General features: G+C 37.8%; 1 protein-coding gene across 3 annotated transcripts; it reads left to right on the plus strand.

The window, feature by feature from the left end:
* LOC139751853 (uncharacterized) lies at positions 1–25,332 on the plus strand. Of its 3 annotated transcripts, none has more exons than XM_071667491.1 (12): positions 1–101; positions 2,734–2,954; positions 3,840–4,139; positions 5,945–6,047; positions 7,770–7,898; positions 12,981–13,090; positions 13,267–14,028; positions 16,151–16,383; positions 17,574–17,823; positions 18,705–18,865; positions 21,437–21,615; positions 24,337–25,332. In XM_071667491.1, the coding sequence occupies exons 1-12, from the start codon at positions 96–98 to the stop codon at positions 25,090–25,092; spliced, it is 3,210 nt and encodes a 1,069-aa protein (XP_071523592.1). In that variant the 5' UTR covers positions 1–95; the 3' UTR covers positions 25,093–25,332. The 3 variants fall into 3 exon arrangements, with proteins under 3 accessions (XP_071523592.1, XP_071523591.1, XP_071523593.1); XM_071667490.1 differs by lacking the exon at positions 1–101 and adding an exon at positions 169–282; XM_071667492.1 differs by lacking the exons at positions 1–101; positions 3,840–4,139 and adding an exon at positions 169–282.
* The last annotated feature ends 1,047 nt before the right edge of the window (positions 25,333–26,379 follow it).

The raw sequence follows: 26,379 nt of genomic DNA on the forward strand, positions 1-26,379 counted from the left end.
ATACCATTTTCTTTATATAATCAAAGCTAGAGATGTCTTTAGGAAAAAGAATAATTGATAACCCCTTTACATCTCCATAGAACATCCTGTCCACGATGCAAGTAAGTGTCCACGACATGATTTAATTTTTTGATAAAAGATATTTTAGAAAGAGTTTGGGATTTCAATTGACACCGTTGTTTACATGCGGCGAGGAAGACTGGCGCGGGGTTTCGTGTCAAGAACACATGTTAGACTAAGGCCTCTTATATCCCTCGTATTCACTACATGGCTGCTTATAAAGTAAGATACAGACGTGTTCCCTTTTTCTTTGTGTCTTGTCTTTCATGAATGATAGGGTATGATAGTGAATCATGGCCGTATGGGTGAAAATTAGGGTAGGTACTGGTGTAGTGGTGTGTGTGTGTGTCTATGTCATGGCCCTTGACACTCAGCTGTTCCAGTGGGTCATGTTATCGGCTCCTATTTCTTCGTAGATAGCCATTAATCATACCCCTTTCTCCCCTTTCACTGATATTCCTATTTGTTCTACTATTTGTCTCACGTGTATTAACCTCCTAACTCAACATTTTAATAAATTTGTAATGTGATAAAATGACAAAGTCTTGTCTTTCCTTAATTAAAAACCGTGTAGTTTCATTGTATGTTTTCCTGGGGTATGATATTGAAGTATATTCTTTATATATTTTGCTGAAATAGACTTGGTCTCACCTAACCCCATAGGCACGGTCGTGTGTGAACACCGAAATACAGGTTGAAATTATTATATTGTCGAAGTGTCACATTGACACCGTCGCCATGTATGACAAGAGAGAGACACCACCCCCATAGAACAGTCTTGAGAGGTTATCTAGGTTAATGGTCATGGTCAGCTGACCTAATATATCTCCCTCAACCTTACTAAGTCGCCCCTTGGGCCATCCAGCAGCGGGAGCTCCCCAGGCCATTTGCACGATTATATTTTAGATTGCATTGTTACGAAGTATCTACACTGGTCAGGGTGTAAAGGGTGTCACTCAAGTCATTGCTCGACCTTAATGTCACCCTTGGCCCATAGCTGGAGAGGACGCACCATTATCCTGGTTGGTGTCCTTTTCCCAGACTGGGTTGAGGTGAGGTTAGGTTAGGTTAGGTTAGGGTGAGGACTGTACGCATTGGTCTGGATTGCTCCCTTTACAAAATTGGTCTCTGGATTTTAAGTTGAAATTATGTTAGGGCGAATATCGATTTCAGTCGCTCCCTTTACACGTTGGCCTGTGTCATGGTTGATTCTTGAGGTTGAGGTTTAGATTAGGGTGACCATTGGCCTGGATTTGTTGCCTTTATGCATGGTCCTGTGGGGTGACTCTCCTCTAGGGCATGGGTAGCACTATGGCTTGAATACTGATATTCAAAGAAAATTGAGAAATACACGTTGAGTGAAAGAGATTGAGAAATGCATCTGCCGTGAAATACAGTCTGCTACTTGTATGGTATTGATTGTAGAAGCATTTTGCTTTTCTAAGTGTATTTTGATATCGTGTATGGCACATCCATGTTACAAGGGCAATCAGCAGGTGTCGCTCTGAGACATTGGATCATTATATGTCGAATAGGTCACAAATGCAATTATTGAGCATGTTGGATTTAAAGTGGCAACCCAAGGTAAGTCTTGATGAATTGAAAGTATGGTGTTGCATCATTAGAATGGAGATCCCAAGATAGAATCAGAAAAATACATAATATGCAATAAATTGCTTATATGAAAATGAATTTCATTATTTATTAGGGTCTGGTATGGTATTACAGGTGTTATGTCTGCATGCTTGTTTTGAATTAGTTGAGATGTTGAAATAAAGAAATGATAAAAGAGTTGGAGGGTCAAGATGTCTTTGTATGCAATTGATGCTGATTAGAGAAGCAGTTAGAGAATTGCAGAACATTGTGTTGAAATGAGGAAGAGCCTTTGAGAAGAGGAAGTTTAAAGTGAATGATGTCTTGGTAAAATTTTGTCATATGATTACGATTATTATGTATGGATAAATTGTAAAGTTTTTGGAGGGGGATAGATATCCCATCATAAAGGTAGTATGTTTGATGAAGCTAGTCAGCAGTTGGAATGTAGAAAAATCAAAATCAAGGAACGATAGCAAGTGTGTAAGCCTGCAGGTGTGGCTGTACCTGTCCAGGGGACTCCTTCAGCATACTTCATCATATGGGAGGGAATTATGGTAATTTGAGAACCAAGAGGTCATTTGATGGAGGTGGAATTTTCTAGAGCAGAGTGGTGGGAGAGAGAGGTTATAGTAAGGTTTAGATACCTGAAAGCAAACGACATGTGTCATGAAGGAAATAAGAGGAAGAGGGGTGGGGGAGGCGAATTTGAGTAGGAAGAATAAAGCAAGAGAGTTTATGGATAAGAAAAGTGGGGGCATGTAAGATAATGTGGATATGTTGAGGATAGGGGTTCCATCTTGAAGATTGTACGGTAGTGGGAGGTGGTTTAATGGAGTTGAATAGATACTGTGCATTGTGGTTTGGAAATCACATGTGTGCTGGTTTCTGTGCTTGGTGATGAACTCCATTCAGTCATTTTGGCTGACCATACGCCTAAGTTGTTATCCAGATTTTAGACAAAGTTGAACGACATTTTATAGAAGGCAAATTATTGTAAGACAGGAGGAGGGCAATGCTAGTTTCTTTTTTCTTTTCTATCCATGGTTCTTTGTTTCCTAAACTTTTTTCATTCTTTAGCTACAGGAAGAAAAAAAACAAAACATATGTCTGGCATACAGTGCTGTCCTTCGTGAATGGATAGAAGCACTTAGTACTCTTGGAACCTCAAAACATTTGCCAGCTGTGGTGCTCCAGTTGTGGTTTGCATATCTGCAGCGTGTGGGAGTGGCCGTTTTACCTGAAGATGAGTGGGCCAGAAGTTTCACAAGTCCAAAAAGAGAAGAATCGGTGCATAGAAGGTATGTTTGTGCTAGCATCTCAGTTTTTTTACATCAGTTTGTTGTGGAGGTTTATGGTATATTCAAGAGGTAGCAACGGAAGATAAATTTCTGTTGTGAAGTGTAATATAGGGATAACTAATTCAACAAGAGTGGAGTGTATACAAGTGGAATGGGGTATGGAGGAAAATTATAGGAAAACTGGAAAATCTCAATTGAGTGAGGCAATAAAGTAAGATAAGAAGTCTTGATGTAGGTGGTGTAAGATGGTGTTAGGCATTACTTCAATACTGATATCTAAACCAGTTTAGTAGCGTAGTACTTATTGTGCAATATGCAGTTGCTGTTACAGCCTGCTGTGCCCATGTCAGAAATCTGCAATTCTTTATTAGACACAATGGAAGCTCACACTCCCCTGCCTTTCTTGTTGTTAGCAAGGAATTTTTGAATGATGTGGTATAATGGGGTCAGTGTGCTATCACTTACTGACCTAGGGCAAGAGAAACATTTTAGGTAAACCATAGAAAGGTCTTTGTGTCCTGGTTGTGGATAGGGAGCTGTGGTTTTGGTGCATTACACAATATGACTGCTAGAGAATAGATGTTTATTACTCTCATCACTTGCTCAGTCAAACAACCATCAGATTTATGCATTTCAAACTTGATTGCTGTTTCCACACTAGCGAGGTAGTGTAAGGATACCATATACATATATTGTGTACTTGAAGGAAAGTTGTGATTTTGTATAGTTTTATATTCTTATCTGCTTGGAATATACTCAACAGTTTTATGTAAGAGTAAGTACATGGGTTACAGAGCAAGTAAGTTGAACTTGAAACACTTCTTTTCACCAATGCAAAGGTGAGTTATTCTCCATCTAATGATATCATAACATTGGGTTTTGCAGTTCTTTGTCACCATCACAGAAGTTGGAGAAAGGTACCTTGAGTAAAGTGATGCTGAGAAAAACACAAAAAGGGAAAACTGAGTTTCAGTACCGAGGGTTCTCGTACTCTCTGTCAAAATCTGAGAATGGGAAGGAGTCCTGGTGCTGTGAGAAAGTGAAGTCATGCCCTGGCTGCCTGCTGTTATTAAACTGGGAAATAGTGTCTTCTGTTGAACACAACCACCCTCCTATGAATGATGATGAACCTTTGCTGAATAGGAAAGCTGACGATGGAGCTTCAGATACCACAAAATGCATCAGGTTTGCATTTTATAGTCCAGCTTTCATATTCTTTCAATCTGGTGTTTTTATGTCATTCTTTTATGTAAGTTTAGGCATGTTTTTTCATTATTTTTTGTCAGTAACACAAAAACAAGGGAAATCGTTTTTATATTGGATCATACCAACCATTGAATTGAGGGAATGAAATAGGAGTTGAAGTATGCTAATGAAAGAGGTACTGGTAGTGTTGATATGAATTGTTTAAGCTGGCTTTTGAGGGTGAGTAACTGATGGAGAAAGAATGCTGTCCATGTATCTCCTGAGTGTCACTGAAGGCAACATAGAGGGCCCGAAGCAAGGGCTTGAAATCCTCCTCCTGTATTATCACTTTCAAGAATTTGAAGATGAAAGACACTAGGAAGGGTTTTTCTTTTAAAGGCTTATGCTAGAGATCCTGAGCGTGTATGTGTTTGTCATCAGGAAAAAAAAAGAAGGGAAACAGGGATGCAATGTTTGATGAGAAAAACATGGATGCTCTGACTGTAAGACAATTGATAGTTATGAGTGTAGGTTGGTTCAAGGATCCTCAGCAGGTTTTTGGTCGGGTAATTGGGAGGGAAGGGGTGGTACTTTAGATGTAGAATGAATCGTAGGACTGAGTTAGAATGTATAAGGAGAGTTTATGGTTGTGGATTAGAATGAAAATTGATTATGAATGGTTGGCGGTTGTGAGAAGTGAAGATGGAATACATTTTGGAAGAAGTTGAGATAGACATCCCACACACCATTCCTAGAGTATTTTTGTTAAACGCTCTGTTGATCTACTGCACCTGTAATGCAATTTTTTTTTCTCATGGGCTGTAGATATATATATTAAGATTTTATGTTAGAGCATGAGATGTGGTTGTTGTGAATAGCAAATTATGACTGAGGTCCTGTTCTTTTTATAGGCACATATACATAGCCACATGCAGGAGGGTGAAAGGCGTGCAAGGAATAGAGTGAATTGGAACGATGTGGTATACCGGGGTCGATGTGCTGTCAGTGGCTTGAACCAGGGCATGTGAAGCGTCTGGGGTAAACCATGGAAAGTTCTGTGGGGCCTGGATGTGGAAAGGGAGCTGTGGTTTCGATGAATTATTACATGACAGCTAGAGACTGAGTGTGAACGAATGGGGCCTTTGTTGTCTTTTCCTAGCGCTACCTCGCACACATGAGAGGGGAGGGGGTTGTTATTTCATGTGTGGCGAGGTGGCAATGGGAATGAATAAAGGCAGACTATGAATTATGTACATGTGTATATATGTATATGTCTGTGTGTGTGTATATATGTATACGTTGAGATGTATAGGTATGTATATTTGCGTGTGTGGACGTGTATGTATATACGTGTATGTGGGTGGGTTGGGCCATTCATTCGTCTGTTATCTTGCGCTACCTCGCTAACGTGGGAGACAGCGACAAAGCAAAATAAATAAGATATACAAATTAATAAGATTTTCTTGTCTGTGTTCAGGACAACACTCGTGTCTATAACTTTACAAACACTTGTCTATAAGCAGTGTTGTCGACATGGGAAATGTCCAGAACACAGACATTTCATTAAAGCTTTGGTTATCATCACAAGTAGAATTTGCTTCAGTTGTTGGCCAAGTGTAGCAGCTTTTAGAATTAGCTTCCTTGGATTGGATTTTAAGCAGGTTTGATTGTATATTGCAAGTAGAACTTTAGTACTTGTTGTTAGGGCAAAACAGATCCTTGGATAAGTTATAATGGAGGCACTTATAATTTTAGTATCATTGGCTCGGGGTATTAATGTGTTTTACTTTTGATGACATTTTCAGCAGTCATCAGTTGGGCAAGAATGAGTTGACTGCTCTGACTTCATCTGATACAGTTTGCTGTTATGGCATTGAGCCACCATCAATTACTAGAGAAATAAAGAAGGTACTAATGTCCATTTTATTTTGAAAACTACATAGAGTTTCATGTTGGCATCTGACACATACAGATTATATTTCAAACAAATAATTTCTGGTTAACTCTTTGCATAATTCCTGTTACAGTTTGATTGCACTCTCTTCTCTTTTATATGTTCCATTCATTTGTATCTTGGTTATAAGGGGTCTTGTGGTATGATGAATCATTGTTGTATTGTTGGAAAGATGGGTCATGTCCAGAAATAAGGGACAAGAAAGACTAAATCATACATGTTTGGAGAACGTAGTTTCAGATATGTGCATGTCCAGTGGGGTGGCGCATAACCTTTTTTATGTGCATAATGATTTCACAGGAATTCCATGTTGATGCTACATCACCTTTAAAGAAATGATTATTACTCTTATGAGCTTTTTATTAATTACACTGATGCAAAATCCCATGTGGTTCCTACTTATAGCCTTAGTTTTTCTTAGAAAATTTTCTTTTCTTTTATACATGGCCTTATCTTTTTCTCTAAACTTGTGCTGTGCTGTTACACTGTTGTTTTGCAATGTTCTCTGTATCATTTCACTAAAGCATGTCATCCATGCTGACTTTTTTATACTTTATTAAACACTCACAATTTGGGTGAACTTCAGATGTTCTTATTTTATGATTCTTCTGTCCCTAAATCCTATATCCTATTTCCAAAAAAATCTCACCAAATTACTTGTAGTTGATAAGCTAGTCTTCTGTTCAAAATTTGTGTTCTGCTTGCATAAGTGTAGTAATTTTCTTTTCCCTACTATGTTATTTTTTTCTTTTTTTGAAACATTTTTCCTGCTTGTCAAAATCACTTTCTGCATCAATGTCAACACTGGATAACATATAAACAAATTTGCAGTTCAACCCCAGCTCCTGTTTTGAACAAATCACCTTCTGAATGGATACGAAGATGAGATATTTCTTTTCAGGAAAGATAATTAGAGTTTGGCATGAAGTTAGACAGAAGCTGAAAATGTTGCAAGTATTTATATCTGAATATTAATATGATTAACTTTGGTTGAAATGATAGCTAGAATATAAGTAAGGATTTGTAAAGCCAGGCATTTCAAAGCTCTCTGGAGAGTATTGAAAGGAAAGAATATGAGCAATAAGATATGGGGAGTATTGTTGAAAGGAGTGATACAGTCATTGCTGATTGATAGTTAAACATGTGTTTTCATCAGTACAGTAACTAATAGTACAAACGATATGGTAGGACCTTTTCAAGAATCTAATGTTACATTCAGAAAGTGGTTGGTGTAAGGAGTGAGGATGTAGGAGAGAGCTAAGTTATTGTAAAGTGTAACGTAACATAATTGATGAAATATTGGGCAGTTTAGACTTTTGGAGAGAATGACCTGAATAACTGATTTGAGCAAGATGAGTTTCCATAGATATAGGTGAGGTAAATGAGTTGCCATAGATATAGGTGAGGTAAATGGAGGGACAGAGAGAAGAGGTGGATATACCAAAGATATATGCTATCAGAGGAAGATTTAGAATTGAGCAAAGAACAGAGATAGTTTTGCATAGGTCATCCCTACATGTAGTAGGTCTTTAGGGAGCTGATTGACTGATTGATGCTATGTTTTGTATAGTGAACTGATTGACTGATTGATGACATGTTTACAATAGGTAGCTGATTGAATGATTGTTGCAATGTTTGGTATTATTTTATCTGTGATCATTATCATCTTTTAACAGGAGGAGATGTCAGATACGTCTTCATCAACGAACTCATCAAAATCTCGGATCCTCAGGCCCAGAAAAGCTGATGTTAACAACATTTCCCTCGACAGTCAGAAGTCTCCCATGCTTGAAACCAAAGAACATGTAAGAGGAAAAAACATTCTTAATTTAGTTTCTTCAGTTGTGTGGGTGATTGAACCCAAATATGCAAATAGAAATAGTTAAATGACAGGTGATATGGAAGCTGTTCTCAAAATTCCCCCTCACACATCTTACTGTGATATCTGACCACCCTGGTTGCTTCAGCTTTGTTTATCAGTTGCCACTACTATTCTGTTTCACCTGCTTTCCTAATCCTACGAATGTAATGACTCTCTTTCACTATTTAAATTCCTGTCAAGAGGCAAGGATATCTTCACACTCTCAAGTGTACGGTGTTGGGACTGGCTGGATCCTCTTATACAGGTGATGGGGAGTTGAAGCTCTAGTATATTCTGTTATTAAGTATATGGGACAAATTATCAACTCCAACTGTAAACTCTGCCATTGCTTCCACTCTTAGGTAGGACTTTGTACCCATTATAATGAGAAAACATACTGCTTACATTATAGATCTTGAGTCTCATAAGTTTGAAGCCATGTGTTTCAAGATCTTTCTACTCTCCATAACCTTATTTCTGTGTATTTTATATTTCCACCAAGTTCTGCTAACTGCATATGACCCTTCTACTATTTGACTGTCGACCACAGATTATTGCTTTCTTCATATCCATTTGCTGGAATCCTCTGTGCAGGGGATTTCAGTGTACACCACAAGGATTGGTTAGGCTCTGCTTGGGATGACACTTGTGGAACTGAGTAATTTTCTGTTTTTCTCCTTAATGATCTGGAACAAGTGATTAAACTCAACATGAATTTCCTAGTCATGACCATTCGTCTAACACATTTGACCTTTTTTCTTCTATGAACCCTCCAGCTGTTCGTGAACTGTTTCTGTCCCCTTGTGGTCCTTTGACCGTAATCTTATCTCTTGCTACTTCTTATTCTGCCTGTCCACCCCATGAGTTTACACGAGAAAGACAGACAACAGTAGGCGTGATTGGCCTATGACTGGGTTGTCTGGTAAAGAAAAAAAGATTTCCACTTGACAAGAAAATGTTTTTTCGCTCTACAGTTTCGTAAGCTATCACCAACTCCCTACTGCTGCACATTAGCCTTTTGGTGTCCCCATTACCGCTGTTGTTTATACAGTTTATTTATGGCATTTTTCTTAGAGTATACCTGAATTTATAAGATGTTTGTCCTAATGACTTTTGAGGGTATTTATATTCTTAGCATTCACTATGTCTGACAATAACTTGTTCCAGTACTCGGCACACCTGTAGGAAAATAAGCTTTTTCTCATGTCCATACTACATCTTTTAGCTTTGAATTTTATTCTATTTGTCCTGGTAACCATATTTTCTTGTATTTTGATAAGATATTCATGATTTACTTTATCAGACTTGTTCAGAATTTTGAACACTTGGATTCAGTTGCCATGAAGTCTGCGATGTGTAAAGGAGAAGAGATGCATTCGATTTAACCTCTCTTCATATGCCATATTTCTAAGGGTTGGGATCAATTTTGTCGAGTGTCTTTTTACTTGCTCTAATTTTTCCTTTTCTTTTTTTAGTGTGGGGACCAAAACTGGACTGCATATCCAAGGTGTGGTCTCACTAGAGAATTTTAAAGTGTGAGAATTGTTTCTGGTGTCCTGTAATCTATGTTCCTGGCTCTGAAACCTAACATTTGGTTGCCTTTTTTATTTGATGTTTACCTTGTTTAGTGTATTTCAGATTGTTGCTAATGACAACTCCAAGGGCCTTTTCTTCATTTGCTGTAGTTAGAGAGTTTCTGAATAGTTTGTAGTTGTAACGTATATTCTTGTCTCCAGAGTGCATAACTTTACACTTGTCTGCATTAAACTTCATGTACCATCTGTCTGACCACTCTGCTAGTAAGTTAAGATCTCTGAATCATTTCACAGTCCAACCCATTTGCACCTCTACCTCCTAGTTTAGTATCGTCGGCATATTTGGAGATCTTAGATATGAGACTGAATTCTAGGTCATTGATGTGTATTATGAAAATAATTGGGCCCAGGACCGGCCCCTGTGGTGGACCACTTATTACGTCTAGCCTGTCTAAGGCTTTGATGTTTAATACAAAATGCTGCTTTTGTCTGGTAAGCCAGTTTCTTATCCATGTACAGAGTTCTTCACCAGTTCCGTGTGCTTTATTTTTAAGTAAAAGTCTCGTGTGGTACTTTATCGAAAGCTTTTGGAAATATGAACATAGTACATCAAATGGTAATTTTTTGTCCCAATTTTGATAAAGGACATTAAAAAATTCAAGCAAATTCATCTGGTAGGATCTTCTGTTGCAGAAACCATATTGATTGTCTGATACAGTTTTGTGTTTTAGGAATTTGACAATTTCATCTTGTATTATTTTTCCATCATTTTGACTAATATTCATGTAAGGCTAATTGGGTGGTAGTTCAAGGCACACTTTTTGTCACCTTTTTATATGTAAATACATGTAAGTTTGAATGGAGATAAACTGGAGGAAGTGAAGTGTTTTAGATATCTGGGAATGGATTTGGCAGCGGATGGAACCATGGAAGCGGAAGTGAATCATGGGGTGGGGGAGGGGGCGAAAGTTCTGGGAGTGTTGAAAAACGTGTGGAAGTCGAGAACGTTATCTTGGAAAGCAAAAATGGGTATGTTTGAAGGAGTAGTGGTTCCAACAATGTTATATGGTTGCAAGGTGTGGGCTATAGATAGAGTTGTGCGGAGAAGGGTGGATGTGCTGGAAATGAGATATTTGAGGACAATATGCGGTGTGAGGTGGTTTGATTGAGTAAGTAATGAAAGGGTAAGAGAGATGTGTGGTAATAAAAAGAGTGTGGTTGAGAGAGCAGAAGAGGGTGTTTTGAAATGGTTTGGTCACATGGAGAGAATGAGTGAGGAAAGATTGACCAAGAGGATATATGTGTCAGAGGTGGAGGGAATGAGGAGAAGTGGAAGACCAAATTGAAGGTGGAAAGATGGAGTGAAAAAGATTTTGAGTGATCGGGGCCTGAACATGCAGGAGGGTGAAAGGTGTGAATCGTAACGATGTGGTATACCGGGGTCGACGTGCTGTCAATGGATTGAGCCAGGGCATGTGAAGCGTCTGGGGTAAACCATGGAAAGTTCTGTGGGGCCTGGATGTGGAAAGGGAGCTGTGGTTGCGGTGCAGTATACATGACAGCTAGAGACTGAGTGTGAACGAATGTCGCCTTTCTTGTCTTTTCCTAGCACTACCTCGTGCACATGCGGGGGGATTTCATTTGTCATTTCATGTATGGCAGGGTGGCAACGGGAAGGAATAAGGGCAGACAGTATGAATTATGTACATGAGTATATAAGTATATGTCTGTGTGTGTATATATATGTATACGTTGAGATGTATAGGTATATATATTTGCGTGTGTGGATGTGTATGTATATACATGTGTATGTGGGTGGGTTGGGCCATTCTTTCGTCTGTTTCCTTGCGCTACCTCGCTAACGTGGGAGACAGCGACAAAGTATAATAGAGTAATAGAATATAGGTATAGCATTTGCTAATTTCCAGCCAGTAGGCACCTGACCATCCGATAGAGATTTGTTGAATATTTTTGTTATGGGGTATATCAGCTGTTTCCTGACCTTTAAAAATACTGGAGCTAAGATATCTGGGCTGTTGAGTTTGTTAGGATTTAATTGGTCCAGATATATAAGTACTTCAGAGCTCTTAATTTCTCTAACCTTCATTTCTTCTTTATCAGATCCTTGAAACATTTTCATTGGTTGTGGTGTTTGAGATGTTTCTTCAGTTGTGAATACGGAGTTAAAAGAATAATTTAGTATGGTAGCCATTTCCTTGTCATCAGTAGTTAGTATGTCATGTTCATTTCATAATGGTTCAATTCCTTCTTTTACTGTCTTCCCATATCTTATGTATTTGAAGAATTCTTTGGGATTATTCTTAACTTCAAAGGAAATTCTTTTTTCTTATTGTGATTACTTGGTCTTATAACCTTCGTACACTCTCTTTGGATTTTGATTAATTCCTGGTGATTTTCATCGGTTCCTATTGATTTGAATTTCATGTATGTTTTTTCTTTTGGTGAATTAGTCCTTCTATTCTCCTATTCATCCATGGTTTTGAAATATTACAAGTTCTCTTCATAGTTTGTGGATTTTGTTCATTTTCAATCTCAAGTAGTGTGTTTTTAGAATTGTTCCACATTTTCTCTACTGAGTAAATGCTAAGAAGATTTGTCCAATTGGTACTGTGAATTCCATGTCTAATGTTTTTAGAATTTGCTTGCCTGTAATCTGGGATCAAGAGTTTGTTGTCATTTATTTCATTATTCCAATGTATTTCTAATCTAATCAAACTGTGATCACTGTTTGACAACCTTTGCAAGAATTGATTAAATTAGTGTTACCGGTGAAGACAAGATAAAGAATATTTTTACCTCTAGTTTGTTTTTTAATTAACTGTTATAGAAGTGCGTCTTCAATCAGTTCCAATAGTCTCGTTCCCTCTTGGTCACCTGTTAACCTGTTCCAGTTTATGTTTGGACTGTTGAAGTTTCCTACTATTATAAACTCTTTGCTGTTTAGTGTAGTTTTGATTTCATTGTATATAACCCTATCATTGTTTTATTTTTGCTTAGGAGGTCTGTAAATAATGCCCAGTACCTCTGTCTCTTTAAACATCAGCCCTGGAACTTTGAGAGAGCTTAGCTGTCATCCTTGTGTGAGTTCATTACTGACTTTCCTAAGAACGGGTATTGTTTCACTTTCTGGGATGTCTCTAGGTGTGAAGACCATATGACGGAGGTCATGTTTTGCTCTCCCCGTTTTGTTTACTTACCGTAGCTGCCTTGATTCTTTAAAAGATGTAAATGGTTGCCAGATGCTTCACTATTCACTTCAGGATTCTGCATCAGGTGTTTAGAGTATTTCTGTCATATCTTTGTCATGAAGGTATTGGTTTGGAATTATGATTTTAGGGGAATCATACATGTGTGCCTGTTTTGAATGCTGGAAAAAATAAGTAGGTACGTAGAGTGTGAATTCATGTGAACAGTTGCAGTTCATCACCTGTTTTGAGTATTTATGATAAAAGAATTTTTAACACTTATAGGAACAGGATGAAGGAAGATCATCTGATGAGGATGTATCATCTACGAGTGGATCTGATGAAGAATATACACCCCACACAAAGAGAAATACCAGGTGGTATTACAGGCCAAGGTATGTGAAGTGAGAAAGTTATGGCAAGTGTTTTGGTGACAAGAAAAGAGTTGAAGAAAGATGAAAGTTTTACATTAGAAAGCCTTATCAACAAATGTGTGTTTACCTGTAGCTTTTTGCATTTGTATAGATGACTATATTATCTTTTAGGAACTTCAGTTTGATATTATTTGCAGGAAATCTGCAGGGTATAACATGCATCTGCACAAGTGCATCAAAAGGGAACCAAAAGACGATGTGGGATTACAAAGCGAGAAGGCAAGAGTACATTGGCAGCCACTACTAAATGATGATTATTTGTGGCACAGTGAAGGGAGAAAAAGGATTCCTGGGAAAGAATATGATCGCCATGAACAAGAAGAGAAAAATGACAGTGAAGAAAAGAGCTTTGATATTAAAGAAGAGGAAACCCCATGGCCAGAGTATAGCAGAGAAGCACACTGTGGGCTTAAAAGAGGTGATGGAAAGTTTGAAGATGAGTGTCTTAGAAAAATTGAAAGAAAGAAAGTGCATTGTAATATGACCAGAAATAACACTGTAATTAATGAGGGCTCTCAGGAAGAAATGGATCGTGAGGTTAGGGAAATGTCGTGGGAAAATGATAATGAGGCGGATAATAGTAGTTCATGGGAAGAAAATAGTGAGAACTGTAAAGATGGTTTAGTGTGGGAAAAAGCTAACTTACAAGAAAAAAGGATAGATGAGAAAAAAGATCTCAGACATAAGTTCAAGAAGATGAGTAGGAGACTTAAAAGTAAAGTATCTTATGATACCTCACAGCAAAAAACTTGCACGCCAAAGAAATGGTGCCAATCACGCAGATTTAGCAGTCTGTTTAGCATAAAGTCCTTTCCATCCATGATGAAGATTCTTCTTGGTCTGTTGTATCTTGCTGTGTTGCTGGCAAAGGAACATATTTTGCTGATGGATATGTTAAGGTAAGTGTGATATCATTGCATGTGTTGTTTGCCTTTCTTGCTCATCCTTTCCAGTCATGTTTCCATCATTTATGAAATGAAATGTCAGTTTTTATGTCTGTTACTTCTTATTACCTTGCTGACTTCAAAGGTGATGAAATGGTTAATACTTTGATAAAATATTGCTTTACTGTTTCCATTATCAATTCTAGAATTTCTACTGATTTTGTCTTGCATTAACACACATTTTCCATGCCTCATAGTATTCTTAGGATGTGGTCATTAACATTTTTGGGCATGGGTGACTTAATATGGCTCATTCAGAATTCTTATACTGGCATGCACTGGATACAGTATGTGTTAACAGTTTTATGTATTCTTTAGAAATCTTACTTTGGGTCTATAAGCATCTGTGTTTGGGTCACTGGGCTCATGTCATGGTTTATTTGATATGTATTGAATATTGAATATGCTGGGCAGACTGAAAATGGGGAGAAGAGGTATGTATGGTTGACATATTTGGGGAACTTCTTTTTCACTCCGAGTTAGGAAAAGAAGGACATTGAGGTTTCATGTTGTTTATTTCCGTGAACTGTATGTTGCATTTTGTTCACATCTCTAATATGGATGCAGCATTGATGGTGAATAACATGATTTTATGTGGGAATTTTACACCTAACTAAATGATTTTCTTATCGTGGAAGCTAAGACAGCATGGGTAGCTGAATGTTCTAACCATGGCCATTTTATTTACATTATATGTTATTATCATCAAGACCCCTTCTGCAGGGGCTCATGCAGCTACAAAGTTACTGTATGATCAATAGCAGGGAAAAGACGAACTCTTTTGGATTGAGAAGTTCCTCAGTGAGATTGTACTTTGATGATACATCCTAGTTTACTTTTCATGTTTGCTGTAACTACAAGCAGGCAGAGTCCAGGAACACCTATGCTTGCACTTTACAGTATTAGTGATGAATCATGCTAACTCTGACAGGCCTTCCCTATGTGACAGTTGGGATGCCATTGTTTTAAGAGGAGGATTCTGAGTAAAGCTGTAGAAATGTACTGGTTTGATAATCACCTCTTATGGGGAATGATTAACTTAAAACCAGAGTAAACTAGTAGAAAGTAAGCAGTTACATTCTGTAATGAATTCCTTTTGATACAGATCTGGATCTTTTTTTGCACTGAAAGAGCATCCTTTGTGTCAAGTTTAGACCCATGAAGATTTTATGCTTTACAAACAGTGTTTTCATTTGGTTGTTTGGGCTTTAGGCCTATCAGCTGCCAGGGTCATTAAGACTGTCATTGTAAGTTACATCCACCAACCGAAAAATCTTTAACACCTTCTTCAGGTGTAAAGATAATTCTAAGACAACACCCAATCTCTCTATACGTGTTGCCTATGAGTGTTGTCTGCGTAAGCTCATGTTATAAAGAAATTAGTACCTACCTTGGCTTTCTTGAGGAATCTTTTATAAGGTTGTCAAAAGGTGTCTATAGCGTTCCGAAAGTACACATGTGATATTTCAGCTTATCTCTGGTTGATTTCCCGTAAGAAGCAGTGGATATGCTATCTTTGGAAAGTGATATTGAGCAAAGGCAAAATTGTCATTGAGAGAAGTTTTATCTTATAGGTTTTCTGAAGATCCACCTTCATGTGAGTATCTAATGCTAAAAGGGAACTTTCTGCTGTTGATAAAGGTTGGTTTTGAAGTCAGAAAAGACAGTTCTCTGCTGGAGAGAGAGTGCTGTGAATATTGCTTTATTTTTCCATACCTTTGTTTCCCTTTTTCCTTTTTTTCAGCACGTTTCTTAACTTGGGATAATTACAGGCCCTTGGCTCAGACTCCATTAGGCTGATGGCTAGAAGGCACTTCCTGCATTATCACACCATTCATTTCATGGGCAGTGTTGCTGTATGGTTGGTATCTGAATTAACATTTGCTGGCTTCATAGGTATTAGAGTCACTGAAAAGGATGAATTCTTATGGAATACATCTTGTTCTTGTTTTGGAAGTTGAATGGTCTTGTAATCTCTTCATTGAGCAGTTTCTCTCTTTGAATATCATAGGACTCTGCTTTAGGCTGCATTTTTTTTTCTTTTTTACTTCAAAATAAACATTTTATCATTTTACAGATGGTGTCAAGAAGGCCTCATTCCTTACCTGTCTTCTGCATTCATCATGAAATCTGCATTGAAAAGCAGCACGATCAACGTTGAAATGACCAGAGGTTTACCACACATTCCAGATTCAGCTTGTGTGCGAAAAATTGCTGGTGAGCTGAGCATTTTTCTATCTTTGCAATCAGTTCCTCATCCCCCTATTGAAAATGTGGTTGCACATTTGGCAAATCTCCTGAGGCTGCCAGGTAAGATTAAGTAAAAGTATTTACTCATACAACTTGGAAGTCTTGAATATAGGGGATAGAATTTGTCTCTGTAGTTATATACTTGATGTACTATCAGATCATATTTTTATGCCTAGATTATGCAGTTCATCTGAAATGACACTATCCCAATTTGAAAAAACTTCAGAATTATCTCAGTCAAATGTTATAATATCTAAGTATCCAAATATATATTATTGTGGGAGGATGTTCAGTGGACAGGAGAAGATCCTGGCTGGTGACATGAATGTCTCTTACATATATATAAGTGTATGATCTTGAGTTTTCCTCGGAAGAAATTTCGTTCTATGTACACATAGACACATCTCATGTACCATTTATATGTTTTATACTCATACATGACAGTTAGAGAGAGAATGGAAGTGAGTGAATGGTGGCATTTCTTTGTATGTGTATGGTATTACCTCGTTAATGTGGAAAGTGGCAAACATGTATGGAAGATATCTTTTTGTATGTTATTTGTGTTTTATGTAAACTTACATATCATTTACAGTGACAGTACCATTTATGTGAGTAAATGAAAATTGGTCTTATTTTCCACAAAGATATTTATGTGGCTTCATATTTATGATACCTCTGGACTTACTTTTGTGAGAGTCCTGGTGTTACACAGGATCTTTCTATAGGTTCCTGCAGCTCAAGGCTGCACTATTAGTAGCAGGGAAAGATAGTCTTCTGGATGAGAAATTTTTTTGATGAGTGTAATCCCAGTGATTCTTCCTTGCCAGAGGTGACTTTTCACTTACGGTGTAACTTTGAACAGGCTGTGTCCAGTAACACCACCTCAAAAATATTAATGCTAATAAAATAAGATTTCTTTTTTCTAAAAATGACTGCAATTGTGGGCATGTAATCTGGCTTTCTGCCTTGATGACATAGTTCTCTATGATGATGAATGAGTGACTATGATGGGCGATATTTCATTCAGCATAACAAAACTGACGTTGTCGTATAAGGTAAAGCCTTCCATAAAAGGCCAGTCTCATCAACATTGTAGAGGCAGAGGTTATATTGCATCTGAAGAAGCTTCAGCTGAGGTCCCTTAAGTGCATACATCTGTTGCTTTTTATGTTTAGGCTAGGAATTTGTTTCTTTTGACTCAGAAATAATGTTAAAGGTACCATTGACCTTTTCCCTTTCATTGTTTCCAGAACAAACTACTGCAATGGCACAGGAAATGGTTTCAGTTTATGAGAAGGAACGCAAGAAAGATGTGCTGACAGTTGAGCTTCCCTGTGTAGAGTCCCAAGCAATGGCAGCTTTGGTTTTAACTCTAAAGATGTGGTGTGGTATAGACGACCTAAGAGAACATCAGCTCTCAACAGTAGCCACCAGAATAAATGCAGAACTTGGCTCATCGCACTCTGTGGCTCCACTTTTTTCTTGGGATGATTGGAAGAGGTATGATGAACTTCATGTTGAGCTTTGACTTCTTAACTGGACCCTTTGTTTTTTATTATTTATTTGTACATTACAGAGAGGTAGTTCTGCACTCTTGGGATCGTACCTTTTGTACTTTGTTCATTATTACACAACTTTTTAAACTAATGTATACTCTCTGCATGTACAGTTCCATGACTTTTTTCTTTTTCATACATATTCACCATTTTCCGCTTTTGCGAAGTAGCATTAAGAACAGAGAAACTGAACCTTAGAGGGAATATCCTCACTTGGCCATGCTCCCTCTTCCTTTTTTTGGAAGAGTAAGAAACTGAAGGGGAGGATTTCCAGTCCCCTGCTCCCTCCCCTTTTCGTTGCCTTCTACAACACGCAGGGAATACGTGGGAAGTATCCTTTCTCCCATCCCAGGGATAAGTTCCATAACTTAGATCACTCAAATTTTGATACTCTAGAAAAAGATTTTAAATCTGTTTTTGCTATTTTTTAGCTGATTTTTTATATAACTCTGCACTGCAGAAGTACTTCAATACATCTCTTTTAACAAATTCATGGATAATTTGTTACTGTGTCCTTTGGTTTCTCTATTTTCCACCAAATGGTAACCCAAAGACTGAATGCATGTGATTTTGCTTGAAGAGATATGTGGTTGTTACCAACACAGGGGTATGTGTTTTACTGTGAATATAACACTTGGACTTTTTTTTTTTTTTTGTTAAGTGTTACTGTTCCAGTTGTGCTGATGCCAATTGTTGCCATTACTGGTGCTTTTGGAGTCATGATATGCTGTTTCTTGATACTGTTGATCTAATGATGATTCTCTTGAATTAGTAAAGATAAGATCTATCTACCAGAAATTAAATTTTATGAAATTTGTGCTTCAGATACATCACGAGACTTCTGTGGTTCTGTGAGCAAGTGGATCCTTTATGTGGCCTAATCTACTCAACTTCAGAAATTGCAGGCAGTGCTGAAAATAGATTTCTTTCTGGACTTTCTCAGATTCTCACCTTCTGTAAATGTGCACCAACTGTACACATGACAGGTATGTATTTTGATGAATGGATTTGTTGATGAAATGTTTCATTTTTACACATTATAGAAGGGATAAGGTTATCAAAAATTTTAAACAGTGATGTATTTTACATGTTAACACAACATCTACCACTTGCATCAGCCATGTATATTGAGTATTCTACACTTAACTCTCTCAGGGTTTTGAAAAGCAACCATGCATATTTTTAGATTTATCTTTCTGGGTTTTTGTACACTATTTGTGTGTGAAATATTGTACATAAGTGGGCTGCAAAGGGAACTATGGAAGCCGAAGCGAGTCATAGGGAGGGAGAAGGAGCAAAGGTTCTGGGAGCAGTGAAGAATGTGTGGAAAGAGAGAACATTACGTGGGAGGGCAAAATTGGGTATGTTTGAAGGAATTGTATTCCCAGCAATATTATATGGATTTGAGGTTGGGGCTATAGATAAGGCTGTGCAGAGAAGGGTGGACATGGTGGAAATGAGATGTTTAACAATATGTGGTGTGGGGTGGTTTGATGTGGTAAGTAATGAAAGTGGAAGAGATGTGTGGCATTAAAAAGAGTGTGGTTGAGAGGACGGAAAGGGGTGTACAGAAATGGTTTGGACTTACGGAGAGAGTGAGTGAGGAATGCTTGACATAGAGGATATATGAGTCAGAAGTGGAGGGAACAAGGAGATTGGGGAGACCTGGTTGGAGATGGGGAGATGGAAGGATGGAGTGAAAAAGATTTTAAGTGATTAGGGTCTGAACGTGCAGGATGGTGAAAGGCGTGCTGGGGATAAAGTGAATTGAAATGATGTGGTATACTGGGATTGGCGTGTTGTCAGTGGACTGAACCAGGGCATGAGAAGCAATTTTTTTCTCCATATGGAAGTTACCTTTTTTAGAAAGAAAGTGCATTTCAGGGATGTTTCATGACTTGCCTGTCTCCTTTCAAGAAACGTTAGATTAGGAAGATTCCTTGATTTAGCATAAGGACCAGATCTCTGTTCATGTATGTGTGGGTAAGAGGTTGCTTAATCCTACATCACCTCCACAACATCCATCATAGGACTGGATGGGCTGTTGTATGGTTGTTGAATCCTGTAAACGAGCACCTGCTGGGTAAATCCTCTTAGTTTTACAGCACCTTTGCGGGAAATGCAGTGTCTTAACTCCCCACTAAACAAATGCTCAAAAATGTTTGTAGGGCCACAGTATTCGCAGTAGAGATTTTTTCCCCTTCAAAATTTAAATTTCTTTTGTACGCATTTAACAGAATTTTCAGACAGCCCAGAAAAGCACTTAAGACACATATATGAACTATGGTATACTGAATTCTTTATTCATACATAGTTTCTGTTATGCTCCTCTAGCCTTGCTTAGGATGGATAAAATACCATTACTATTATTACCACCACCACATCCTCTGTTAATACTGGAGTCTTGCCCCAGCATACCCATCCATTCTTAGTACTGCCTAGCACTCAAATTGGCATTTTCTAGGGTCAGTGTGTATTGGATAGCTATAATAAGGTTTACGCTTGTTATGAGGACCTGCAATTTAATCTATTAAGCAAGCATTTTGTCTACTTATGTCCTTTGGATAACTATCTATCTTACATGTACTTTGGGAAATAGGAAACCTTTGCCCATTATTTTGATACCTGTGGTTTTGAAAGTCATATATGCGCAGGAGGGTGGATGTGCTGGAAATGAGATGTTTGAGGACAATATATGGTGTGAGGTGGTTTGATCAAGTAAGTAATGTAAGGGTAAGAAAGATGTGTGGAAATAAAAAGAGCATGGTTGAGAGAGCAGAAGAGGATGTTTTGAAATGGTTTGGGCACATGGAGAGAATGAGTGAGGAAAGATTGACCAAGAGGATATATGTGTCGGAGGTGGAGGGAACGAGGAGAAGTGGGAGACCAAATTGGAGGTGGAAAGATGGAGTGAAAAAGATTTTGAGTGATCGGGGCCTAAACATACAGGAGGGTGAAAGGCGTGCAAGGAATAGAGTGAATTGGAACAATGTGGTATACCGGGGTTGACGTGCTGTCAATGGATTGAATCAGGGCATGTGAAGCGTCTGGGGTAAACCATGGAAAGTTGTGTGGGGCCTGGATGTGGAAAGGGAGCTGTGGTTTCGGGCATTATTGCATGACAGCTAGAGACTGAGTGTGAACGATTGGGGCCTTTGTTGTCTTTTCCTAGCGCTACCTCGCACACATGATGGGGGAGGGGGATGTTATTCCATGTGTGGCGAGGTGGCGATGGGAATGAATAAAGGCAGACAGTGTGAACTGTGTGCATGTGTATATATGTATGTGTCTGTGTGTGTATATATATGTGTACATTGAGATGTATGGGTATGTATATTTGCATGTGTGGACGTGTATGTACATACATGTGTATGGGGGTGGGTTGGGCCATTTCTTTCATCTGTTTCCTTGCGGTACCTCGCAAACGCGGGAGACAGCGACAAAGCAAAATAAATAAATATGAAATATGAACTAAGCAGTTGGAACTGGGTCCACTACTATCACTTCATTTGAAATAATTGTCAACTACTTCAATTTTCATTAACTTTTGTTTGCAGATATGAAGAAGTACACATTTGTTTCAAATATGATGGATGCCAAGGGCCTCTCCATGGAGAAGTTGTTTGACTGTCCAAGAATGGTTCGAGCATCTAGTAATCCTTTCCTTGGAATTGTTGAACAGTTCATTGCACAGCAGACTGAAAATGAAAAACCTCGGTCGCCAGAGTTATTAAAGGTAAGGATGGTTATGGGAGCTCAGTCAGGGATTGTTATAGATGCTTTGGACATATGGATGATAGGTTTAACAAATGGGACAAAAAAAGTCAGAAGTATCTTAGGGAATTTTTCGTTAAAAAAGGTTAGGGGTAGGAAATTTAGTTTGAATGAGAATAGAAAAGGATAGGGGCAAGTGAGAGAAATGTCTGGCACATTGGGAAGATGAAAATAACAAGTGGTACTATATTAGCTGGTGTGGATTAAATGTAAGAAATAAAGTGTAAAAGTACAACAAGATAAGAGTAGTCCTCTCTCAAATCCACCCCTGAAATGGCAGAGTTAGATATCCATATATTATCTCTTTATGCTATGTTCAACTCCATTTCCATTTCCTGGAAGAGGATAAGATAGAGTGGGTGAAACGTAATACTTTGAGGTGGTTTGGGCATGTGGAAAGAATGCAGATGGGTAGTTAATGAAGAATTTATGTTAGTATATTTATGGGGGTTGGTTTGAGAGGAATACCACTTATGACATGGGGAAATGGGGTGGAAAAGTAGTGGGGGAGAAAAATGATGGAAGAATGTGTTGAATTGTGTTTGCAAGGGAGACATGTAAGGACATGGTTATTTGGAGACTTTTTTCCCATGGCCACCCGCTTTATGGGAGTTCCCATAGGGAACAGGTATAAGAGATGTAGATAGATAGGATAAGATGCACATTGCCTTTGCGTTAGGCAGATTTGATTTAAACCTGGTTTGTATTTTATCACTGAAAATCTTTCTGTCGAGGGGGTAGTTCACACAGCCTTGTTGAATATTCCTGGTCCATTGTTCAAGCCAGTATTTTTTGTTAAATGAACATTTATTGTCATTCTTCATTTATCTGTTTATCCAGCACATATTTTATTTGTAAATTCAGGAAAAGAATGAGCCAAATGAGGATATGCCCTCAAATGCTAAGGCCTTTGTGTTTGAATTTTTGTGGTTGTAACCAGATTGAAAAGAGCAGAGAGGTGGATGCTTTTCTTGGTGAGGATACTTTGATGCATGGCTCCGAATGGAAAACTTTAAAAAGTAAGGGGGCAGAAGGTTTCAAGAATAAGTGTGAGGACAGTAATGAAATGAGGGGTGGCTGTTTTAATGAAGAAGGAGCTATGGAACTGTTTTTGAGAGTGTGAGGAAGTGAGTTCAAGATTGCTTTGGGGAAAAATGGAAGCAAACCATGAGAGTTGGGTGATTGTTTGTGCTTATGCAATTGTTAGTGAAAGAAGTGCCTAAGAAGAGCTTAGTATGTGCTTTATCAGTTTTGATGCAAGGGATCAAATCTTGGTGCAAGGGGATCTAGATGCTTGTGGTCCATGAAGGAAATGGAAATGGGGAAAATCTTCTTTAGTTGTTGCAGTGACAATGAAAGTTGCCTAAGGCCATGGTGCCTTCATCCATTTGAGAGAGAGTGGGCTTATGGTCTTACCCTCAGGATGTTAGAACATGGAATGCAACATCTTGGCACTTCAGTTGGGGAGTAAACTCTCATGGAGTCTTTCATCATAAACCTCATTAATTTTATGCAAAACAGATATGTATTGAAACTCGTACATCCTAAGATAAATGTTCAAGTGTGCTTACGCAAGCAATTTTACATTGACATAGTGAATAAAAAAAATCACAGTTGCATACTCATAGGTTTGGTAGTGCTGACAGGCACTGCCAAGCCTACTGTACTTCATTGGCATGACAGAATAACTTATTACAATGAAACAATTTCTGCCTTTTTAGGGAGTGATACTGTGTTCACCACCACAGGAAAGATTGGTAATTGTTTATGTTCTGATTTTTGTTTTTTGTTTTCCCTCCCACTGGTATATTTTTTTCTTTGTAGCCATGTGGAAAGGATTGACTGTTGTTGATACCATACCAAGAAAATAGACATGGTTCAGCAACATTATGAAATTTTTTATATACTCTGCAGAATATGTATGCCTTTTGTAGATTGGAAATTTCTAGTCATTTTGATGTTTCTGTAATGCAACATATCATTTGTTTAGTATAAAACTTCAAAAGAACTCAAACCAAGTCTTTTTCATGATCATCCAAAGAAAATATTATATGTAATACCATCCTCAGAAACAAATGTTACTTCATAAGATTTTTTGAAATTTGACTTTGCGGTTTAGTGTATGAATCAAAGAAAAAGTGGAGATTTTTATTTGAGATATCTTAAATTTCCAAAAGCATCCAAAGATTTCTGGGTGTTAGCATAGAAACTGAGTGTGAACGAAAGTGGCCTTTGTTGTCTTTTCCTAGCACTACCTCGCACACGTGCGGGGGGAGGGGGTTGTCATTTCATGTGTGGCAGGGTGGCAATGGGAATGAATAAGGGCAGGCAGTATGAATTATGTACATGTGTATATATGTATGCATCTGTGTGTGTATATGTATGTATATGTTGAGATGTATAGGTATGTATATGTGCGTGTGTGGATGGGTATGTATATACATGTGTATGTGGGTGGGTTGGGCCATTCTTTCATCTGTTTCCTTGTTCTACCTCGCTAACGTGGGAGACAGCGACAAAGTATAATAAAGAAATAATAAATAATATTTTTTAAACACATTGTGGCAATAAAAAGATAAGAGCATTGATAGAAATTAATCATAGCACGGCAGATTTTTTTAAGAAATATTGTTGCTTGGAAAATAACATGTAGTTTTCTAATTGTTTATGCTTTTCATTGTAGATGGGTCATGACCTACAGCAAACATCCTTTGCTTCACACCAGTTGTTTTGGCCTTATAGTATCACAAATATTCAGCAAGACCTTAAAAAATGTGGTTCAGAGATCATTTTGCATCCTGTGAAATACCCAAAAGGAAGACATTTAAAGGTTCCATCAACCCCAATCAAAAAAAGAAAGAACTATTCAAATGATAGAGAAAGCTTGGTGAAGGAATCACACTATTATTTGAAAAACCGGGGATGTTTGCCATCAGATTGTTCAAGCCAGTCCTTTGACACTGAAAATTGGTGTGATGATATTGCTTATGTGGATACTGATCTTTTTAGCAATTCAACATCATCATCATATAGTGAGCATGTTCGAGGTACTAGGGATGGTATGTACTGTAATTCAACAACCAGCTCATGGGATTCCGCAGACTTGGAAGATGATCTGTGTGCCAAGATGGATACAAGTTTAAGCTCAACACACTGTCCAGGAGATTCCACAGCTTCAGAGAGTGATACAGTGGACAAGATTTTCAATAATGGATTCTCATCTGGAAGTAATCATTTGTTTGTGCCATTGCCATTGTATAGAGTTTGGAGACTGAATGTGAAGAAATCTAACAAGAATGATTTTTGGAAAACTCTACCACATGATTACAGATGGCTAATCACTGTGGGCAGTTTGCTGTGTTCAATTTCAAAGCAGCAACTCATACATGATGTGAATGCTCTGGAACACAGTCTTGTACTAAATCAAAATAAGTGCTAAATACAGTATCACTTTAAGGGTCATGTTCAATTTATGATCTTAGGATTAATTGATATAAAATATCAAAAATATGTATTTATGTAGACATGACAAAGATTTTCAGATTTTGTATTTCTACAGATTTTAGAGATATGGGCCACATTGTTGTCTGAATGTAGTACTTACCTTAATGGAGTGTTTTGTATACCTTATGCAAGTTATAAATGTTATTTGTTTGAAATGTGTGAATATGTATGGTAATGTATTTGATTGACCTCATTACCCCTCTTATGGGGCCCCTGCAGCTTCAAAGCTGTGCTATAAGCAGTAGCAGAGATATGATGGATTCACTTGGATTATGAAGTTCCATTATGAGATTATATATCTTTATATGCAAAAGATAGTGATGCAGCCTTACCTAAGGTGACTTTCCATTCGAGATATAACATACAGGTGGAGTCTGATAACACCTAAAAACAGTACTGTATAAATCAGCAATATTGTACAGTATTATTTAGAATCCTTCCTTGTTTAAACTTCAAGAAAGTATTGTAGACCTAATGATTCGACACTGACACCGTAAGACTCCCTCACTTATGGCCCATTGCACCCCTATTTGATTTTTGTAAGATTTTCCTTTTGTGCAAAATGTTAGGCATACTATCAATTGTATGCTTTTTGGTTGCCTTGTAAGAACAGAATTTATGATCCTGTCACATGCATAAAGAGATAAGCTCAGAGTTTTGCACATTTAGATGGCGAGAATGGTGTTGTGAGCTACATCTCTGGAAAGTCATTCTTTAAGTTTACAAGTTGCAAATTTTAAGAGTTCATGGATTTTAGAAATGTGGATGTTCGATATTTAACCTGAATGTGTACTACACATGAGGATCACAGTGAGTAGTATCCAAGTACTATTTCATTGTTTATGGCAGCTCTTTTTGTTGAAAATAATGTTATTTGTCCTTTAATTTATATTTTCCTTAATTCCTTAAGATTTTTTTTTCTTTTCAAGCATAGACAAGTAAGACCTAATTATGGTTGTAGTCTCCATTTTATGACAAGATTACCCTTTCTCTTACTTTTATATTATTATAGGGTCCCAGTTATGTACAGTTCATTTTTGAATGAATACAGGTTTCCTTTTTGGATGTGAAGATTTACAGTGTGAGGTAGGGGTTCAGTAGGAGACGAACAAATATGAACTGGAGGAGAGGTAGGCATAGATCAGGCAAACTGGAAAGAGTTATTAATGTACAGCCCAAAGTACTTTTTTTTTTTTTTTTTTTAATTTTTCCCAAAAAGAAT

Source organism: Panulirus ornatus, chromosome 12 (assembly GCF_036320965.1).
Source record: "Panulirus ornatus isolate Po-2019 chromosome 12, ASM3632096v1, whole genome shotgun sequence".
NCBI classification, from domain to species: Eukaryota; Metazoa; Arthropoda; class Malacostraca; order Decapoda; family Palinuridae; genus Panulirus; species Panulirus ornatus.